The sequence below is a fragment of the Astatotilapia calliptera genome, chromosome 14, assembly GCF_964374335.1.
Source record: "Astatotilapia calliptera chromosome 14, fAstCal68.1, whole genome shotgun sequence".
Classification (NCBI taxonomy): Eukaryota; Metazoa; Chordata; class Actinopteri; order Cichliformes; family Cichlidae; genus Astatotilapia; species Astatotilapia calliptera.
In genome coordinates this window covers 15,808,686-15,831,039 of record NC_137435.1, presented here as the reverse complement: position 1 = coordinate 15,831,039, position 22,354 = coordinate 15,808,686, and the positions used below count along the sequence as shown (strand labels likewise).

Below are 22,354 nucleotides of genomic sequence, written 5' to 3'. Positions count from 1 at the left end.
TTAATGAGCCAGTAGTGTCAAATATATCTGCAGTTTAAGTTGTAAAGGGAAAAGCTTGCTAAGGTATAATCAAACTCCCTACATCGTTGGCTGAACCAGCAAAACTCCAGTATCACTGTAAAGACATTTAACTACACATTTAATATAAAAAGGATTTAATTTTAATAGTACATCTCAGATTTTACACAGACAGCTGCTGTAACAAATGCAAAACATTTGTCAGCACATGAGAAAACTTTCTTTAAAAAAAAAAAAAAAATAGCAGCATTTCATCATAAAGAACACAATATTTACATGATGTGTGAAAGGTAAAGTAAAAGAGCAAACAGGGTTCTTGGGTTTAGGCAGTGATGGCGTCGTGCTCTTTAAAGACGATGGTCTTTGGGTTGATTCCCACACTCTTGGTGGTGTTGTTAGTTTTGTAGATGCCGATGAGACGATCAGCGATCTCGAACATGTTGTTCCTCAGGGAAATGATGATGAACTGTGCGTTCTTTGTTTGCTCCTGAAAGAAAAATATATTTCCTTTAGTTTTACACCACCTTGCTGCTTTTTAAAGTAGCACTACTACTCAAAAGGGTGAATGTTTGAGGCATTAACAGAATCAATCGCTCCATACTCACATAAATGTAACAGGCCACAATGGAGACGTTCTTGAAATCAAGGGCAGCATCAATCTCGTCCATGAAATAGAGTGGTGTGGGCTTATAGTGGTGTAGCGCAAACACCAGAGCCAAGGAGCTGAGGGTCTTTTCTCCTCCCGACAGGTTAAAGATCTTCTTCCAGCTTTTCTTGGGAGGACGAACACTTTAAAAAAAAAAGTAAGTTTGTTTGTCTAGCAAATGCATCATCACCCAAAAAAAACAAAACAAAAAAATACTCATGTTTCGACTGTGTGAGATCTTAGAAAGACGCTATGTCATTCATCTCCAGAAATTGAACACACTCCATATTTTAATCTGCCTTCATGCACAGCCTGAACCTGCTCTCAGTGCTCGAGCTCACACATTTCAGCAAACGCTGCTTAACACAGTCCAACAGCTGTGTGCAGCTGTAACTGTGCTATTTTAAACTTCATGAGTAAAAGTACATCACATGCTTACACCTGACCATGTGCAGGTCAGGGCATTAGTGATGTGTGTTGTTCAGTACTGTTACTTGTTTTTAACAACAGTATCCTTCATTTGAGTCCCGTAAATGTTAAAAGGAAGATTTGGGATCAGTTTTAATAATAGAAGAAAACAGACGTACACTAAAAGAACAGTTTCACTGTGCTTGGCAGAAAGTTCAGAACATTTTAGGAAGAGGTCAGAGTGACGTAAGAAAAAAAAAAAAAAAAAAAAAGTCATAAAGCCAGTTCTACAAAATCTGAGGAACATAATTATAATGAAATGAATTAATCTCAGACTTTTAAATGCCAAAAAGATAACAGCATTTGGAAAAAGGCAAATAATAAATTATTTTTATCCCTCTAATGTGAAAGACAAACTAGATCTCTCAAAAGGTCTGAGAGCTTTTTTTTGTGTTAAAGAATTTAGATTTTTACAATAAGTCTGCCTGAACATTTGTTTAATTCGATGCAGGTAGAATTTAGTTTGGTTGTTAGTTTATTTGGATTGTTGGGATGTAAACAAGTGTTTGGTTTTTCTATCAGATGTCCTCGACATTAATGAAAAAACTGAATTGATTCAAAAGCAAGCGATGAAATCTCTGCACTGATGAACCTCACAGTGATCACCTACAGTCACTCATGCTTTACCTGAACATGATGCCCTCAGAGAAGGGGTCCAAACTGTCCACGAGCTCCAGCTCTGCATCACCACCCAGTGTAAGCATCTGGTAGTTTTCCTTCAGCTTGTTTGTGATCATGTTGAATCCAGTCATGAACTCATTGAGGCGCTGTTTGCGCAGGTCCTCGTAGCCACGTTTGAATTTGTCCCTCTCTGTAGTGATCTCATCAAGCTGGGCGACACGCTGCAAGTAAAGCTCCTCCTGAGAACACGAACACGCAGATTGAAATTAAAATTAGGCTGTGAGCTCATTTCCGTTTTGATAAATTCTAAACAGAGCTGCTTAAAATAAAGCTATAAATGGACCAAGAGAGTACCACTAAACATGCTCCACACATTGGCTGAACCAGCATTAGATGAGCCAACAGATCCAGAAAAAACAAAATAAAACAGCAGTATTAACAACAGTCACTGAGTTTCAGCAACAGCGAGTTGTTAGGTAGCAGGCTGCCTGTCACGCCTGTGCATACCTTCTTCTTGTACTCTGCGATGGCCCCGAGGTTGGGCTTCATCTGAGCACACTGGGTCTCTAATGTGATCATCTTGTTGATAATGATGTTGGGATCTGAGATTTCATCAAGTTCAGCCGGAGTGAGCACAGGGAGTTCCTCTGCTGGCTTGTCCTCGATGGTATGAAGGGACAGCTTGGAGGCCTGTGGAATAGAAACAATAGTTTTTACTATTTTACACCATCATCCTGTAGAGCAAGCAAAGATACAAATCAAAGGGCCTCAGATATGATTAAAGCATTCACAATTAGAAAATGAAAAAAAGTATCAATATAAAACAAAGTGGGTCTGATATCACTGGACTATTTTTGTCCCTTGCTTTAAGTTTGCTGAGTAAATCTTCATTAATGTTATTGTTACAAGAATAAAACTATAGTAGTACATCAATTCACAGCAACACCTTTCCTCTCCCACCTCTTTCTGCCAGTGTTTGATTTTGTTATTTTGTTCGGTAATGGTGGCCTCGATCTGCTCGATGCGGAGCCGGACGCCTAGGGACTCCTCCTGCAGAGCGTGCTCCTGCTGCTGCAGCGCCTTTATCTCCTTCAGCACCCCCTGATACTGCTCCTGCACATCTGGCAATGCAGCCTGGAAGAAACAGAAAAAAAAAACAACTAACATCAGCCCTTCACACATTAATTTTTTTTTCTTACAAAGTGCAAGTGGGACAGCAAGGTTTTAAAACAACTTGCTAAAAATGTAAAATCCTTCTGAGAAAAAAAAAAATCAGTGCAAAAACAACAAAAAAACAAACAAACAAACAAACTTTTTTTTCTCCTGTGAAGAAATATAAAACAACCAAAGTGGATGAAAAGTTCCAACCTCAGCCTCCTGACAGTCTTTCATGATCTCTCCAGCCTCGTCTTCCAGTTTCTTCAGCTGTTCTGTGAGTTCAGCTATTGACTTCTCATTCTCCTCCAGCTCACGCTGCACACAAGCCACACTCTCCTCAAACTTCTTCAGGTTGCTACAGAGGGAACGGCAACAGTCAGAGTTGGTGACAGACACATGATATTAGAAAGATTACTGCTGATGATCAGTAGTGGATCAAAAACATTACAGAATGACTGCTGAAGAGCTAATATATTTGTCTACACAAGGATCTTACTCTAACCCAGGCCATCATCCTGCCTGCACAGGAGGCCAGCTGTAAATTGAGCAATGTTATAGCAGCAGCTTCATCCGTCTACACTGGATGCGTTAAGACAACTGAAGTAAAGGTCAGCGCCATTCTGGGAACAATTCAAAGCCTGAAACACAACTGAACGTATGTGCATATAAATATCAAACAAATCAAATAAATCGTGAAGCACAAAAACAAAAAACAAACAAAAAACACCCCACTGAGTACACAAACTGACACAACCAAAGTAATTTAACATTTTATCCACATCATCTCTCTCCTTATCAGTTTGTCGTCAACAGTATTTAAAAAAAACTTAATAAAAAAAATTGTGTATTATAGGGCTGCCACAAACGATTATTTTGATAGTCGACTAGTCACCGATTATTTTTGCGATTAGTCGACTAATCAGATCATCATCCATTAGACATAAAACTACAGCTTATTGCACCAGCAGCATCTGCTCTTATATAACTATCATTAGCTTACAGCTTTAAGTGTTTAAGGTCTGTGCTAACTAAAAATAAAGACAAGATGATAGTTTATTAAATTTTAATGAAATTTGCAGATTGTTTCGGTGAAGTTTAATAAACTCCTTGCTATCTAAAATATAACAGGACACTGGAGTATATTCTGGAGCATCTCACACTTCTGATAATCAGCTGTCTGCTTGACGTTTATTCAGCTGTGTAAAAACTATAACTTTAATCTCAGACAAACTGATTTACTCAGGAACAAATAAAATACTAAAAAAAAAAAGCCAAACAATAACATTTTAAGTTATCTAAGTGACTCATATATATTTAACCTGAGTAGCGAAAGACGGCGGTGGGTTTGAAAACGATTTGCGGGGAGTCCGGTGTTCTCACGGCGCTAGTGAGCCTAGCCCCCGGCTCGCTAACGAGCTAGTGGGTAACAGATGTCTCCGAAAACGTCGGAGCGCTTTTGAAAATATGTGGTGTCCTGATAAACTGAGCAGATATTTGAGGTTTACACAGCTACATTCTCGCCTGAAAATATGTTAAACGTTTATTTTGTGACCCAGAAAGAATAATAAGAGTAACATTAAAACTAACTAGCTGCCGCCATTGTTGGAAACTGCGCTGGGCCGCGCTATGAATTCTGGGACACAGCTGCTTCTTCTTCTTCGGGGTTTAACGGTAGCTGACATCCTTGTACATGCAATGCTGCCATCTTCTGTTTCAGTCCGTTATTACACTCTTAAATCCTGCCACTTATTCCTGCGTCTTTTGTGATCGTACAAAGTTTCAAACGACGCGTCGACTATTAAATCAGTCGTCGACGATTTTGATAGTCGACGTAATCGTGACTAGTCGACAAATCGTGGCAGCCCTAGTGTATTAGTTATTGTCTGGTAATGAACTACTGTCAGACAAAACACTTGTCTGACAACTCGTTTTAAAAGGCAAATATATATCCCAGGTGTCCTACCTGACTATTCTTTTTGTGCCGTGAGGGTTAAAAAAAAAAAGAAAAGAACAAAAGTGATTTGACACGGCTCATAAATACTACTTGTTAAAACAAAAGTAATCCCTGCACTGCTGCACTCTGAGGCCGTCATTCACATTAATATGGTGCGTCTGTACAGTCAAATCTCATACTTTGCATATTACAGAGTGAAATTCAAGGTTAGAAACTTGGCTCGGATCTTAGAATAAAATCTACTGTGGTTAGATGCAGTGCTACCCAAACACAGATTCACTTAAACTGCAGTCACAACGGCTTCTAAAAGATTAAAATCTCTTTCATACACAAAGTGTGTAACTGTGGTGGTAGGTTCATTTGTCTAAGTAAATGTTTTTGGCTTTCAGACCTGCTTCCGTGTGTCAGTTCATAAGCTCCCACTTTGTTCGTAATCGACTCAACAGCTTGTCATGCCAGACAAACCACATCACACACAGACCAAGTGTGTGTTTTTGCTACAGCGCGCTGCCAGGCTGTCCTGCCTACATGATCAATCTTAATGTTCCAGCCACAGACACCAAAGACTAGACACCCAACACACTCACCACTGCCACAACACTGATTAATTCAAAGAAACCAATGACAACAACAGGAGACAGGAATTTAGTGACAGAAACCCAATGCTACTTACATGTGATATTAGTATTGAATAGTCGTAAGAAAAAAAGAACAAAGGAAAAACAAACAGTATAGGGTGTCCCCCCTTTAGATAAAAGGGAGAGATACCTGCTCTTTCATTACAAAATAAACTACTCTGAGAAAAAAAACAACAAAAAAAACAAACATTCCCCAGTCTCTCAGAAGGAGCTGATTCAATACAAAAACTTCCATGAAGCCATGCAAAAAAACAAAACAAAAACACTTTTATACCTTTCATAGTCCATCAGGCGGCATTTTGGTAAAATTTTGGTGGCAGCCTTCAGCCCCCAAAATGTCATGTGGCCATCTGTGGTACTTATGAAGTCACAGAGGCTCAAAAAGTGCCAAAATTTCAACCCATTCCTGTGTATTCTGCACACTCCTAACTCTGAAAATTTTCACTATTTATTATAATAATGTTTCTGTAAAATAAATAAATAAATAAAACCACCTGATTTTGAGGGGCTTGGGTGGGAGGTACTGAATGACTTCATGGAATCAACCATCTGTCCAGCTGCATGGATAATTCAGAATATTCCTGCATATTGTAATATTACTGAGGGGCATGATACCAGGTACAGATAACTTTTATGTTCTTTGTATAATTTAGGTATTTAACCTGTTATGTACGAGCAGAGACTCATACACATGTCAGAATTATAAATAACAGGCTTCACAGTGATTTCACCAGTAGCCACTCGTCTACGATCAGTGGATGCACATGTAAATGAGTTTAAACAAGCATAATTTCCTCACCGGCCAGCTGTCTTTATGGCCACTTGGGCTTTGGTTATGGTAGAGGAGCACTCATCTAGCTCCTTGTTGATCTTGTCAAGCTTGTCCTGCTGAGCTTTAAGCTTGTGGCTGTTGATGTCTACAATCAGATTGTGGAGCCTTTTCACCTCATTTTCCACCTTCCCAGCCTTACTGGATGCTGCCTCGTAGTCTGATTGAACAAAAAGGAACAGCATATAGGAGAAAAACAAAAAACAAGACAAAGATATTTGTATTAATAGATTTAGAAGGATTCAAGAATTAAATTCATGTATACACAAAAGCTAATCTGGTTATTAAGAGCAATAATGTGACAAGATTTTTTTAAAACAAAATTACACTACCAAGTGATTATATATTTTTTTAAACATCTCAAGAGAGTGAACATTACCATATTTAAATGATTAACAACAGTATTTCTCTTTAGTGTTTACAGGACATTACCTTGTTTGAAGGCCTCCAGGCTCTTTTCCATCTGTTTCTGTTTGGCCTTGTCTGGGGCAGCTGCCAGCACATTGGCTTCAAGTTCCTTGATCTGAAGTTTCAAGTGAGTCTCTTGGTCAGCTAAACTCTGAGAGAAGCAAAGAAAAAGAAATAATTCAGATTTGCAAACACAAAAAATGTTTTAATCAGTCAAAACTGTCCTATTTGATGGCTTACTAATAGCAGGGGTTATTAATTAGATCAAAAACACAGCCAAATGAGTGTGAGAGGAGCAGAATGAATGAAAATTATGTACAGTCATGCTGTTGGTGTATTTTTCCAAGGTGTTCTTCATGTCCCGGAGCTGTGGCCGCAGGCGCTGGATGTTCTCTTCTAGCTGCAGCTTTCTCTCTTGGCATCCCTGCAGCTTCGACACTTTCTCATTTAGCTTGCTCTCCATGCGGTCAAGCTGCAGAAAACAAATGAAAATCATCATGTCCTATACACAAATGCCTAGCTGTGATTATGTTTTCTACTATCCATCACTCCTGGGAAATGTGTATAAAGTAAAATCTCATGGCAAGAATTATTATTTTAAAAGTTCACATCACTCATGTGGATTAAGGAATAGTTATTCACTCTGAAAGGAGACCTTTCAGAGTGAATAACTAAGAACTCCAAGCTCCTGTCTTGAAGTTTTGGTTTGCAATAAACACTAAACAGACAGTCCGACAGATACAGTAGTCTGGTGACTAAAAATGGACTCAAAGATAATGTTTCACTTTAATGACCAGTTAGTTCGAAACCAAGAGAGAGTTTCACACACTTTTAAATGTTTATTGAATTCTCACATTGCATTTTGTGGTGCCCATTATTATTGATACTTGTGCAACTAGTACTGAGAAGCTTAGGCACCATCTGCTCTCATAGTCCAGATTTATCTGTGGACCATTTGGTTGCAGAGGCAAAGATCATGTATGTGTATGCTATGTTCAATTAAAATACAAGTTGTATTAAACATTATAGCTTCAAACAATTTACCTCCACCTGGGAGACTTCAGTGCCAATAGAAGAGCCCATTCTGCCCTTCATGACTCTTCCTCCTCCAGTCATGGTTCCTGTGAAACATTGGAAAATTATTCAAGCTTTTTAAAAAATGTAACCAAATGATCTATTTGAGAGGGTCATAAGTATATATATTTTTTATTGCGAGCAAGATAGACAGAAAAGATAAATCACCCACCCGCCATCTCTATTATCTCTCCCTTCAGGGTGACCACTCTCCAGCGTTTGTCTTTTTGGTAGGCTATCCTTGTGGCCTGCTCCAAGTTTTGGGCCACCAGCGTGTCCCTCAGGGCAAAGTAGAAAGCTGGTCGCACACTGTCATCGTTCACTCGCACCATGTCAAAAAGACGAGGGCTGTCTTCTGGGGTGCGAATGGAAGCCATGCTCTTCTCCCATACTTTCATCTGTGCAAAGGAAGTTTAGATGAATGAGAAGGAGCAGCAAGATATGGAGGCCATCTGAAGGCACAATATTTCACAAAAAATATAACTAAAGTCGTTAAGACTTAAAAAATTATATTTCGCCTGACTGAAGTTCTTTAAATCCTTCATATTTACCTTGTCAAGACCAATGAAGGTAGCAACCCCAATGTTCTGTTCTTTTAGGAATGTGACGCATTTCTGAGCCGTGTCAATGGTATCAACTACAATGTTGTCTAGAGCACCACAGCTAGATGAAATGGCCACATCATACTTCTCATCTATGGCTCCCAGATCTCCCTACAGGCATAAATATATTTAGAATCATTAATCAATAGAAACAAGCGAAGGAAAGTTGTTGAGTTCTGCAATTTTTGTATTTTCTTTACCAATCGTCCATAGATGCCGGGGATTCTGCCACTTTTCTTCTGCTGCATGAGGGCATCCAGGACTTTTCCACGACTGCGGTTCGAGGACAGGGAGCTCTTGGCTTCATCTACTTTCTGCCTCAATTCCCTCACCACCTCCCTTGTCTCATTATCAGTCTTCATCAGTTGCTCCAACTCTTCCTCATCCTGCAGAGAAACAGAAGGCAAAAACTCAAAACACATGATGGCTGTAACACAAATTATCCACAAAATGTTATCTAACTGACAGTGCTGATGTTTGGTTCTACCTTCTTTAGCTCCCGTTCTCTTTCAGGTATTTTGACCTCCAGGTCTTTGATGGCGGCACGGCGCTCCCGCAGTGTGTCAGAGGTCGTCTGCAGTGTCTGCTTGGCTGTGTTGAGCTGTGTCAGAGCTGTGTTGTGGCGGCTAAGGTAGATGTCAAGCTCCGACTGAGCGAGGTCCATACGAGAACGGGTCTCATTTACAGCCTTGTTGAGCTCCATGAGCTCCTTTTCTTTTTTCTGGATTATACAAGAAGATTGTTTGTTTTAAAAACAAAGTTTCAGTGAGCACACAACAAAAACCATGATGTATACAGATACCTCTTTGTCCTGCTGCAAGCCGCTGGTCTCTTCCTTCAAACTCTCCATCACATCTTTAAGTTTTTCTTCTTCTTTCACCTTCTGCTGCTCCAGTTCTTCTTTGCGAGCTGTTGCCTCAGAGATGGCCTTTTCACTGCTGGCTGGTATACCACGCACTTCCTCCAGCTGAAAGATGAGCCAGACAGGACAATGTGCAAAAGCATATGAAATGTGTCCAACTCCAAAATCTAAGCAACAGTTGCTAGATTCCCTCCCTCCAGGTTAACTTGACAACATCAGTAGTAAACACCTCTACCACCCACCGAGAAACAGCCGTTTACTTCCTAAATTAGAAAAGATGAAACAAGAGAAGAGTGTGGGAGATAGGAGGTGCAAGTTTGTTGTTTTGGGTTTTTTGACAGCGACAGTTACAAAGAAACTGTGCTACGCATCCAGACACAGGCCAAAACACACAACTGTAATCAACTATAAACACATATTCAGGACTGAGCAAGCTCTGGTTAAGACTGGCACAACAATCTGCCACTTGGCAGAGCTGAAACAAGCCAAGGAGTGGTACGTGTGTATAGTCTATGTTTTGTAGGGTTAACTGCGGGTGAAATGTGAATGTAGCTGCTGGGAGCGTTACACAAGCCAGGCCATAGTTGACTACCATACAGCAGAACACTGCTCCCCAGAGGTCTGCCTGCCTCTGCCCAGCTCCCCCTCTGACCAAGATGTTTCCAGAGCACAGCCATTGTAGGTGGAGCAGATTGGCTTTTAGAGCAGAGGTAAATGAGAATATTCTGACAGTCATGAGACAACTCTTGGTTACTGTTAAAAAAAACAAAAAAACTCTTAAGTTCGTGTTTAAGCGACAAAAAAACGTGAGTCTAAGAGACAGGACGACCGAGAACTGTGAAACAGAGCACACACACTATCAACTTGTGCTACTTCGCAGCCCCCTAGTGGCTACTTTAAGACAGCTAGCCCTTCCGGACTCATATAGGGCTTTATTTTTTTCCTGTGAATAATGTCAGTTAATTTATAAAAATACAGAAACTTGACTTTACCCAAAGAAAGAAGACACACACACACATACATACATACATATATATAAAATTAAAGCAAAGCCCCTATACACACTTGGATACAAAATTATCTTTCAGTATCATATGGCATTTGTGCTTCAGACTAAAAATGTGTCAGCAACATTCAAACACTTGTGTACCAAGTTTCAATATAGAAAGTTTTGCTTTGTGTTGCTATGGCTGTCATACATCCTCTGCCAGCAGTCAGACCTCACTTTGTTCTGTTCACACAAATATGTATCATCCTTAAAAGATGACAGAAAAAAAACAAAAAAGAAACCAAAAAAAAAAAAACATAAAAATAAAAGAAATTATTAAAATATACAAACTAAGGCTAGTTTTATATTTTGCATTTAGTATGATTGGTAATCACTCTGTAAGCCCAAGTTTAAAACAACACTGCTGACAACTGTAAAACATGAAGCCGTGTGTACTCGGTGGAAAACTTCTCAGCCTACAAATGATTTTAGTAAATGAAACACTGAACAAAAATGCTAAAATGTAGTTTCTGTCATATATTTATTTTAAGTAAGTTGCTGTAAAAGGGTTACAAACATTTTTTTCCTCTCTCTGCTTCAAAACTGTAGCCATGGTGTTTATTGACAAGCAAAAGAAAATTTATTTTTAGTGCCCACGTTTCTGTCTTGGCCTTCATACAAATTAAATACAGTAACTCATAGGGTAACCATGCCACTGGTTACTTTGTGTAACCTTGTATTTGCAGATGGATTTGTATGCTAAATATCAATTAAATAAAAAAAGGGACAAAACTACACCATACTGACAGATTGTGTGTCTGTACCTCTGAATCACATGTGAATGCCCACTGTGATTATCAGAGTGGCTCTAATTACTCTGAAACAATTGTGTAAAAGTTGTCTGCAATTTAAAGTCCAACACACCTTTTCTTTGTCCTTCTCCAGCTGCTTCTGCAGTTTCTTGTTCTTGCTCTTTGAGTGTTTAATCTTCTCACGCACTTCAACATCCTGCAAATCCAGCTGGGTGAACTTCTCCTTCTGGGTTTCAATGTACTTGTTGAGCTTATTTTGTTTCCTGGTGGAGGAATAGCTTTTTTACTGGGTACATTCAAGTCCATCTACTGAAATATTATATAAACTGAAAAAATATACAAAATACATACATTAAGCGCATGTATATGTATGTATGTATGTATATATATAAAAAATACAGTATACTTATTATTAATGTTCTTCCAGTTTTCAGTTCCTGCACATTATTTTAGAGATGATTTGTCAGTTTAAAAATTATCTATGGTCACCAACCCAAAAATTATGAGAATTATTGCATATATAAATTTCAAGCACATACGCTTCTTTGTGTAAACATTTTTGTGTGTGTAAATAAATTAGACCCATGTTTGTTACACTTGATACACCTTCCAGATAAGAGATGCTTAAGCAACCAAGAAAAATAAATAAATAAAACAAACAAATACAAAATGTTACTAAGTCATAAAAAAACTGAGTAATGTGGTAAAAGTTATATTGGTTAACAGAAGGAGAAGAAATGCAAATGCCTCACTTTTCCACATTTTTGAGTTCTTGGTTCATTTTCTCCATCTCTTCTGATAACTTGGCATTTTTCTCAGTGAGCTCCTTTGTGTCCTCCGAGATCTTTTGCTTTTCCTGCTCTTTATCAACCACACGTTTCTGCAGATCATGACTAATGACAAAGAGAAAACAGAGAGAGGGAGAAGGAAAAAAAGAGGGGAAAAAAGTCTGATAAAACTTTATCATTTACATGGAAAGCAAAAGACTATGATGTTTGACAGCAGAGAAGCATGCCCAGCTGTTCTTTTGAGTATTTGAAATGGAGAAGTCTTTTCTGTACAACTGCTGGGTCTGCATTTTTATATTATTGATGAAATTTTTCCATGTACAAAACAGAGGTGGTATTGGTGTACTCACATGTAATACTGACAGAGCTGACACTTGTGTTTGAAGATGTCATTTTCCAGGGTGAGGAACTCCACAGCTTTATTCTTTTCTCCCTCCAAAGCATTCTTCTCTTTTTCCACCATCTTTACTCTGTTTAGCTTAGGTAAACAAAATAACAGTATTTTATGTCTGGTGATAAAACTTAGTTACTTGCATAGTATAAAAAAAAAATTTAAAAAAAAATCAAATAACAACTTTAAGAAAAAAAAAGATAAAAAGCTTGTCAACATGGTAACACAGTACAATCAACAAAAAATAATTTTCAATAAAACCCAATTATTAAATCTACTGTATGCTTCATAGTTTCCTGTCAGTGCATCATTTTCATCTCAGACATGTGTACTGAAAGTACCCCAAAACATACACACACATAAGAAAGCCTCATGAGCCTCAGACTACTGAATAGATGCTCAACAATTGTAGTCCATACACAGGAAGGAAAGTTGGTTAGCTAAACTGTGTGAACAGACAGTATTTGAGTTGTCACCTTCTCTCCCCTCTGCTCATTGAGTAGCTCAATGCGGCGAGCCAGAGTTTGGATGGGTTCCTTGAGACGGCAGGAGCCAATAATGTCCTCCAGGTACTCCAGCATGCCCTCATCATGCTCTGTCTGACCTTTAGGCTTCATCATGGCAATCTGCTCCACCTCACCCTAGGCAAAGTCCACAACAGCACATTGGCAAAAATACTGCTTGCACCCATTCACAGAAAGCCAAAATGAAAATGGGTAATAATAATTTGTAAAAAAAATAAAAAAAATCTTATTTTTAAATTATCCACATGTTTAACCATTAGGGTGTGGCCAGCTGAACTTATGGCTCTAAACTTGACTTAACACTAGTTTGCCACACACACACACACACACATACACAAATCCTGTGCAAAATAATAATAATAATTTTTTAAGTTACAAATCATGAGTATTTTTTTTACTACCTTTACTCAAAGAAGCTGAAAACAAAGAGTGTAATTAAAATTCAACTACTTAACTGACTAAAAAAATAAAATAAAAAATAAAAACAGATGAAATCTGTTAAATGATTAATTTCTGTAATCACATGCTTAACACGCTTCAGAAATACTAGTGCTAAAATAAAAACATTGCCTCACAGCAATCACCGCACATTAAAAGATGCAAAATTTATCATATCCAAATTTAAGGTGGTTGAAAAACAAATGCTGGTGTAAACATGCAAATTCTGATTTCGGGTAACTACACCAGTTACATTTTCACATTACTGTACATGTACTACTTGGCCCAAAGTTAGGGACAACTCTACAGTATAATTATATTTGTCAGAACATGTGTTCATTTTTATTTATTTATCTTAAATAGGCTGGCTAGAAAAATATTGCCAGGTAAGAAATTTCAAGTCAAACAAAAAATAGATCTAGTTGTAGTAAAAACAAACCAAGTCTCAAATTGGGCTTTTATTTATGTCTAGGGTGGGAAAAAAAGCAGCTCATATATTACTTTTTATGTATGAAAGAAAGGAGAAGCCAGTTAGAGGAAGGAGGGGGAAATCCCACGTCATCCTCTGCTCTGACCAGTGCACAAAATAGACAGCTTTCCCTTTGCCAGAGGCCTGGAAAAGTGACCTTGGAAAACAAACTCAAGCCTCTTCCCATAGTCATGCAGCCATATCACTGACAAGAGACATAGGAGTGTAGAAATGGACATGCACACATAAATACAAAAATATCGAGCAGAGCAGGTTTAAGTGTTCACCTGAAACTATCCCATTAAAAAAAAAAAAACTTAATGGATAAATAAAACTGCGAAAACAATTTTTTTTTTAAATCAGCTATTCTGCTTTACTCAGTTGTAATCCTACATGTCTCTGAGTTCATCAGTAACAACAGGCAATAAGAAGAAGAAGAAGAGAAGTAGAAGTATAACAAGTGAAATGATTTAAAAGTCAGAGCAACACAGAGCTAAATAAAATATAAATAAAAACGTAAAATTATGCAAATAAAATAATAAAAAAATATTCAGGACTGCATTCCATTCACAGTTGAGGTAAATTGAAATAAATACATTAAAAAAACTAAACAAACAACATGTTGAACCAATAATAAAGCCATGGTAATGAAGGGTGTTTGATCCAGCCACACTGAAGCAGCACTGCTAATATTGGGGTTGGGGTCTATTCTCACACGCCAATATTTACGTGCTGCTAAAGCGTGGCAGGTACATGGGAAAGGGAGGGCGGGGGCTAACCTGTCCCCACTGGTGGGTCAGCCTCAAAGATTCCCCCCACAAGAAAATCTTAGTGACTTATCCAACTACAGCCACTCACATGCCGGTCCAAGTGTGGATAAATCTGTATCTTTTCCTTAAAATCCTAAAGCAGCAAATTATGGTTCGCACCTTTTCCACATTGTTTCAAACCATGATGCGCTGCTATAGTAGTCTAAGGGCTGGCAGAGGGCACATCTATTTTCCAAATCCAGTGCAACAGGTTATTCCCAAAGACAGTCATGGTTTAAGTTATATGAAACACTTTGACTCAAAGTGGACTAAGACATGGGTAGAGAACAGAGAGCAGGAAATCTTACAAAATGGGATGGTCACAGCAGGGGGAAAAAACTAAACTAAAACAAAAAGCAAAGCTAGAACTGGAGAGGAAATTGCATAAAAAAATTACCTGTAAGATCAGAAATCTGTTGTGGTCTAGGTCAATACCATGGCTTCGCAGTAAGGCACCCACTTCTTTGAATGTGGCTTTCTTGCCATTGATATGGTAGGCTGAGGAATTGTCTTTGTTGGCAGTCCTGGAAACGTAGAACTTGCTGTTGGGGATGACTTCGTAGTCATCTCCTTGCTGATGGGGGAGGGGCAGAGGACAGAGAGCAGCTTAGAAGAGCAGTTAAGAAGAAATTCAAACAGCTCCACACAGCAAATTGCAATATTTATAACATTTATAACACTAACAAATACATTAGGATGGCTAGGGCAAAAAACACACTACATTAAAAACAAAATAAGAAAAAATGGCTTCTTTAAAAAGTATATAAAGCTGGCCAGAGTAACATGCAAATACACCCTATACATACTGGAGTGTATAGAGTGCAACATATGAAGAGAATTAAAACAGTTTATTAGATAAAATAATGACAGTGAAAATACAGCATAAAACAGAAAATTAAGTACTTTTAGAAGAAAGTTTAAAACTTTTTGTTTATACTACTTCTGATTTTTTGTTTTTGTTTTAGATAATAGTTTAAAGCTGATATAGCACACAAAATTTGACCATCAGTTTAAAAACTTGATTTAAATTTACTTGGAGCTAATGAAGCAAAGAGAAAGGCTCAGACACATTTATGAGTACACAAGGCAAAACACTTTCTCACACCCCCTGTGGCAGATCAAATATAGAAACGTGTTTAATTCTTTGAACTACAGTTCAGTCGTTTTTCAATGTAATCTGTCATCTTATCCACCCTACTGAAGTTCTCTCTCAATACAAAAGCCACTTTTTTTTTTTTTACTTTTCACAGTACAGTTAAATGAGTAGAGGCTAATTACTGAACTGCAATTAAAAAAAATATATTTAAAAATAGAGGGATCAACTCTAGCACAATATGAACTGACTATGGCATGTGTGGGTGTTAGCTGTAACTTTCATGACTGATTTGAGTCTTTGTTTAGTCACTGTTGTGATCACTATGCAGCAATATTATACAGAGAACAGAAAAAAAAATATTTTTTTAATTCAACAAACACCACTATCCTTCAGAAAATATTTCTTCTCATCTTTCTGCATTTGGGCTACCCATTTATTAATTCAGAGTGAGTGCAGCATGCATATGTGTGACAGAGAGATAGATATATATACACATATATACCTTATCAATAATCTTTTGAAAGTGCACCTCCACAGTACAGCTTTGCACATCTTTGTGTTGATCAGAGCTGTGAATCAGCACTGAGAGCTTTTTCGACCTGATCTTTTGAGCTCTGTATCCAAACACAAAGAGCATTGAGTCTATCACATTGGACTTCCCACTTCCATTTGGACCAATGATGCAGGAAAAGCGCTAAGAAAAAGGTAGAGAAAATAGAAAAAAATAAAATAAAATCAATAATGTAAAAACAGAGTATATCCTGTAGAGTTAAACAGTAACATTTTATTTCAGCAAGACTGCAAATTTGAATGTATTCCATGGGAGTGTAGTTAAAGTTGTTTTTAACATAGATAAATTATTTAGTAACAAAGAAACAGGAAAAGGTATGAAGAGAAAGTTTACAGAAACTCATAATTTTCAAGAGAAGTTAGCACCCCACTAGATCACTACCTCTTGTGAGATACTCACTAAATCAAAATGGAGTCTGACTTTTTCCACTTTGATTTTATTTAAGGCAATGATGCTAAAATATAGCAGAATAAATTATTCTGTGACATGTTCTCTTTTCTACTACACGAGGCAAAAATCTATGGGTTTTTATCATATGAAATTAAACGGGAAAAAAATAAATTAAGAGTGGGATACACAACAAGTGATGTTAAATCTGTGACACATCAGAAGAGTATTTCCCAGGCAGGGATTACATGTGTAACCATGTTTGGTCGTACCTTGTGAAAAGGCCCCAGAATCTGCTCGCCTGCATATGATTTAAAGTTTCGATTAACTAAATGTGTTATCATCAGGCGAGGGGCGCCCGGTTCATTGGTCATTGCTGGGGGCGGAGGTGGAGGGATGCTACCGACAATCTCCTCCAAACTTCTATTATCAACGGTCTCGGTACCTTCCCCGTGAGACGAATCTGTGGCACACAAAAAGTACAACTTTTATTCTTCTGTTCGAGTCGTTTCAGGTGGGGGGGGGGGGGGGGGGGGGGAGACAGTTGTACGTGGGGGAGGGGTAGAGAAGCATACTCGCGCACGCACACACACACACACAAAAAAAAAAAAAACAAACAAACAAAACACACGCACCAAGTTACAAGAGCAGTCAAAGTACGACTCCAGAAAGAAAAGTTGACAGGCGTTATTTTCCTTTGTTCTGCAAACAAGAGCCAACCCCAAAAAAGAAAGAGACCATGGCCGCTTATGAACGAACCCACATTATAATCCAAACGCTCTCCACCAGAAGCGTTTGTACGTACTCAGATGCGCCACATTGTCGATGACAAATAACTAAAGTGGAAATCTCAGCCATCAGCGTCACATTTTCACTCATGCCTGTCTGTGCTCAAACAGAAACAGGAAAACTGGTGTTTTGTGATAATAATGTGTAACGCAGAAACGATTATGTTGCCATCACACAAAGCCACAACGACCTGTCCAAAATCTATTGTGCTCACATAAGCATAAACAAGCCAAGATGTCGATGTTTGTCAATTAAAACCTCGCAGCCAGACACTCAGTGAAGCATTTCAACATATTCTACAAAATACAGACATCACCCACTGCTTATGTGCATCTTATAGGGTTCGCATACAAATCAGTAAATATCAAGCTTACAAGAATTAAGTCAAACACCGCTCTGATCTACTACACAAAGCACCTCATTTTTCGAAATAAATTACCTCGTCTGCTGAGAAGATTCGGGGAAGAAGTACACTCGGCGTTATCAAAATCATCTCCAAAATCATTTTATTGATGACTGGCACTTTAGTCAAAAATATATCAGCCATTCTAACTCCGTGTTGTTTAAGCAAGAAGAGAAAAAAAAGCTTTACAGCTGTGCCAATTGGCCCCTACCAATACAGCAATACACGCAAAGGCTTTGACTGAACAACTTATTTAGATTCACAGACACCAAAACACCCTTTGTTACTTGCCAGTTTTCGGCGGTGCCTCCTCTTGGCCATTGGAGTTAGTTTCTTGAGGGGGTACATCTAGCTCGTCTTCGGAGTCAGACTGCGACCCTTTCCCTCTTGGCTTGGCGGAGGCAGTTGAGCTCTTTGCAGTTTTAGATGGCATGACTTGAAATCTGAAGGGGTCATTGGTAAAAAGGGAATATCCATGAGTGGTTTTTGTGCCTGTCAATCTCTCAACTCCACTTTTAGTCGGTTACACGCAGCTTCTCTGTCAGCCTCTAATCATTACCACAGTCAGATCCTATTGACGCCCAGCTAACTGTTAATCGGTATATTTTGCATATCTTAACATTGCTGTTACAACAATGAGTCCAGCATAACACGAGTTACTCCTGCTGAAAACGTTAAAATGAGATAGCACCAATCCGATGACTGCACAGAATCATAATCTATTTCAAGTTTAAAATTAAGCATCATTTGTCTTTAAAATAATTAAAATAATAATCCCATCCTTTCACAGAACAATTCTAGTAGGCATCTATATCACGCATTTTATTTTGCCTCGCGAACCTAGGCGGTAAATAACGCAGCAAAAATAAGGTTAACGTCACAGCAAGTGAAAAACGACTCAGTTAATGTGCAAATAGCCTAATTATTTTCCTCCTTAGCTCTCTTAGCCTAGCCTGCGTTACACAGCCGCTGCTAATGTGGCTGAAGTTGGTGGTGAAGACCCAACGTCCTAAATTGATCGAGGTTTCAAACCGACACTAATATTAACTTTCATCCCCACAACGTTTTTGTTGGGGCGGAGGCGTAGACGAGCCAACCTAACTCGCTAGGTAATTGGTACGCACATTCAAACAACTAATGCAACGTTACCCGTGTTAGCATAACGTTATAATTACATTCACGTTTGCCAAATAAGTAACTTGGCAATGGCAGCGCAAACTCTGCCACGCTGTTTTTACTTGCTAACGTTACCGTTAAGTTAGCTGTACTACTACTACTTCTGCTAAGTGATTGGCTAACTATATGAAATGAAATATCGCTGCGACGCTAAAGCTAACATAGTGGCTAACTTAAACTATAAAAGGTATGAGTTGCTGGGCTCTATAAAGTCAAATGCAGTGTCGGCATAAACGTAACGCAAATCCTATCCAACGTCAACGTGTTATCTGATATGAAAGAAGTTGTTAACCCTAGTATTAAAGTTAAACGAGTAAATACATTAGAGCCCGCCGGTTATGAGCTATTTGCAATGCGAGCATTACTTTAACGAGTCGGAAATGTCGCTATTAGGAGTGAGTGTCACTGTGGGTTTAATATAAGTTAAGACGAAACGTGATTAGGTCTCATTATTTCTCTTAGAATGTGTAATAATGGTCTGCTCGCTTTCAATCAGAAGCTAACGTTAAACCTTAGTTTAACTTGCCGTTACTGTTAAGTCCCTCTTCAAACGTAATACATTTCAGCAAGTAGACGGAACCCAGTCGTTACTTTCCGCTAAAATACTTCCATGTACCTTCCACAGTATAACCACGATCTGTCAAGAGTCTTCCTTTCAGACCACAGTCGCTATTACGCAAAAAATAATCGTCAATCCAAAGTTTGGCAAATATAATCCAAAAAATTTACTCCCGTGTCACTCCGACTCGCTCTCCTTAGTTGACAACTCAAACTTGTAAATGGCGCCTAAACCTCGCTGTCGAACCAAATTCGTTACAAACTGACGCAAGGCACCATGGAACGTTCAAAGGGCGGGGGTGGGGGGACGAAATTCAAAAAAGGGGACGAAGCCAACTCCGTCTCACTCCAAACAAACCGCATTCACATGACTATAAAGAACAAACGAAAAGGAATAAAAGCCATGCAATGCTTTTACAGCAAATTGTTCATATTATTCAAGTTTATTCTCATAAAATGCCTAATGTTGTTCCTACGTCTTCAAACGGTTGTCTGTAGTACGATAAAGGACCTGCTCCGAGCAATAGTTTATACTTGAGGGAATATAGCTCGATAGATCAACTGTTAGTGTTGGTTGATCCCGATTCTAACGACTTGCATAAATACATTTATTTAACAGATGTCGTTTTTGAACTTAGAAATATTTCGAAATTTCCGTTGTCAAGGAAGTGGAGATGCAACTCTCGCGATAATTTGTTTTTCAAGCTGTTTTTGACCCAGATTAAATGGCTACCAAAATGCAGGTTTTATACGTTGGGGGCATAAATTGCTGATTGGTGATAGATAAGACTTTTGCGTATTCTAATAGCGCTTCATAGTAGAGTAAATTACACGCACGCTTTGCTGACACTCGCTTAGCACACTCGGCAACGAGAAAACGATGTCCATTTTAAACAAGAGAACAAGTTAACGTTAGCATTCAAGTCACAGACGAGACTCAGGGGATAACTGAGGACTTCCGTTAGCAACAGTAGCAGGTACCGTAGCAACAGCGGACGCTTGTTTGTTTCATCGTTACAGCTAACGGAGAATGCAAACGGCTGCTTTACATAGTTTACGGGTAAGCTGTATACACCCATGCTTCAGGTCTTCTGTACTATTATTTTTTGTGTTGGTTTGACAACAGTGTTATATAGAGAGCTTTAACATAACAGTTACGTTACTGTCTCTGACATTTTTCTGTTCGTTTAGTGATCAACAGAACGAACATCCACCATGAGACTGAAAACGTCGCTCCTAAAGGAATCCAAACATATCCTTTTTGTAGTTATGGAACACATGTAATTCTGTGACACAGTTCCAAAACTTTAAATCATAATTATTAGTGGTGCTATTTGAGGCAGTGGTAATATTTCCCATCATTGTGTTGCTCTAGCCTCTGTCCATTTTTCAGAAAACCCAATTTATTGCAGAGGTTACCACAAAAAGGGTTTTAGAATCAGTTCATTACTATAACTCCTTAACAGCTGATCACATAAAGAACTTGTGAGCTGCGTTGGCTGGACCACAGCAGATGAGCTGTACTCGTGCAGTGAGGATCATCAGATTCTCAAGTGGAACCTGCTGACCAGTGAGACCAGTCTGATTGTCAAACTGCCAGAGGAAATTTACCCTACTGACCTACACTGGTTCCCCAAAACTGTTGGTGTGAAGAAACAGGCCCAGGCTGAAATCTTTGTCCTTACCAGCACTGATGGCAAGTCTTTGTATTCTCTAAAATTTGACCAGAATGCTAAAGGGTTTATTTCAGAGTTCACTCATAAAATCAGTGGGAGTGGCTGTTTTTAGTCATATCTATGCATTTATTAGTTAAAGACATTCTCATGAAATAAATAAATTAAGTAACAGAATTGGCTATCTACAGGATGGCAATGTCTTCCTTAATTTTTGATATTTATTTTAGAAGACATAGGGACAATTCAAGAGTTGTTATTTATATTTAAGGGAAATAATCTCTACCAATTTGATACTTGTAGGATCCAGTAGAGTCCATCTGAATTCTTCTTTTTATGAAGCTTTCAGTATAAATCTAAAACTCAATTTTTGTTTTGTAGGTTTCTAATACCGACCCTTGGTGACACAATTTGTGTGACATGAATCTGCCGTACATGTCTCTTCTTTGGCCTGTGTTAGATACAACACACAGAATATGGATGTACTGTTATGGCAAGGCAATGTGTGGTCACAACACTAATGGCAGTGTAGGGTTGCATAAACACACCCACAAACTGAAGCAGCAATTTTCTCTGGCAGACCAGAGACTAGTGAAAAGTGTTACGATCCATTTTGCAACTTTCCTCTGCTTCTTGTCTTGTTACGGTTAAAAATATTAGTATTGCAAAAGTTATTGGTTCTGCAATGGGAATAGAAACAGAGTTTTATTCATTTATTTTGACTTCACTGTTAACTTAAACACTGAAAGTTTTCTTTTGCTCCAGATTAAAGTTTTTAATCTGGATTCTTTGTTGGATTTCCTATTAGATTGTATAATATACTTGAAGAGAAAACAGTCCACCTGGGTTTTATTAGTTTTGAAGACTTGACATCTTTGGGATTTCCTAACCTTTTTTGATTAGTTGGCCTTCTTTTCCTTTTACAAGTTTATTTATGATTTTTTTTTAAATTTTTAAATTTAAATTTTTTTTAAATGTATGATGCTAAGCAGTTTTAGCGTTTTAAATTACAAGCACACATGGTATTGGAGTTTGTATAATATTTCATTCCTATTAAAAATATTTATATATATTATATTTTTTTATAAGAAATCTGAAAATGAGGCTTTCCAGATAACAGGCAAACAAACAATTAAGCATTTCCAATGTAGAATGTGGCTTTCTAGTGTGCTTTTCATTTAAGAGAGTCATTCAGCTGTACATG

At 38.2% G+C, this 22,354-nt stretch overlaps 2 protein-coding genes across 4 annotated transcripts in view; one reads left to right on the top strand and one right to left on the bottom strand.

The window, feature by feature from the left end:
- Positions 1 to 138: 138 nt before the first annotated feature.
- smc4 (structural maintenance of chromosomes 4) lies at positions 139 to 19,714 on the bottom strand. 2 transcript variants are annotated; one of them, XM_026192158.2, is made up of 24 exons: positions 19,536 to 19,714; positions 18,035 to 18,186; positions 16,824 to 17,014; positions 16,096 to 16,287; positions 14,895 to 15,071; positions 12,734 to 12,898; positions 12,217 to 12,344; positions 11,831 to 11,971; positions 11,191 to 11,341; positions 9,219 to 9,383; positions 8,904 to 9,137; positions 8,617 to 8,802; positions 8,366 to 8,527; positions 7,987 to 8,212; positions 7,785 to 7,861; positions 7,060 to 7,212; positions 6,765 to 6,891; positions 6,303 to 6,492; positions 3,122 to 3,266; positions 2,714 to 2,887; positions 2,261 to 2,443; positions 1,760 to 1,992; positions 624 to 807; positions 139 to 505 (listed from the first exon to the last, which is right to left on the bottom strand). In XM_026192158.2, the coding sequence occupies exons 2-24, from the start codon at positions 18,174 to 18,176 to the stop codon at positions 341 to 343; spliced, it is 3,891 nt and encodes a 1,296-aa protein (XP_026047943.1). In that variant the 5' UTR covers positions 18,177 to 18,186; positions 19,536 to 19,714; the 3' UTR covers positions 139 to 340. The 2 variants fall into 2 exon arrangements, with proteins under 2 accessions (XP_026047943.1, XP_026047944.1); XM_026192159.2 differs by lacking the exon at positions 19,536 to 19,714 and adding an exon at positions 19,446 to 19,465.
- A 470-nt stretch (positions 19,715 to 20,184) lies between these two features.
- The window catches only part of ift80 (intraflagellar transport 80 homolog (Chlamydomonas)), a 52,489-nt gene continuing 50,319 nt past the window's right edge, over positions 20,185 to 22,354 (top strand). For both annotated transcript variants that reach the window (XM_080288928.1, XM_080288927.1), the window contains exons 1-3: positions 20,185 to 20,537; positions 20,669 to 20,732; positions 20,955 to 21,173. In XM_080288928.1, the coding sequence (XP_080145054.1) occupies positions 20,693 to 20,732; positions 20,955 to 21,173 (259 nt within the window). In that variant the 5' untranslated portion in view covers positions 20,185 to 20,537; positions 20,669 to 20,692. The remainder of the gene's footprint in view (positions 20,538 to 20,668; positions 20,733 to 20,954; positions 21,174 to 22,354) is intronic.

What these genes read in the sequence shown, in the direction of transcription:
- smc4 (XM_026192158.2), bottom strand. Translation starts at nt 18,176, where the DNA reads ATGCCATCTAAAACTGCAAAGAGCTCAACTGCCTCCGCCAAGCCAAGA. An exon ending in TGGAGAAGGACAAAGAAAAG is followed by an intron (nt 9,384 to 11,190) that starts GTGTGTTGGACT and finishes CTCATCTTTCAG; the next exon opens with CTGGAGGAAGTGCGTGGTAT. An exon ending in TCTGAGGGCATCATGTTCAG is followed by an intron (nt 808 to 1,759) that starts GTAAAGCATGAG and finishes TTTTTTTTAAAG; the next exon opens with TGTTCGTCCTCCCAAGAAAA.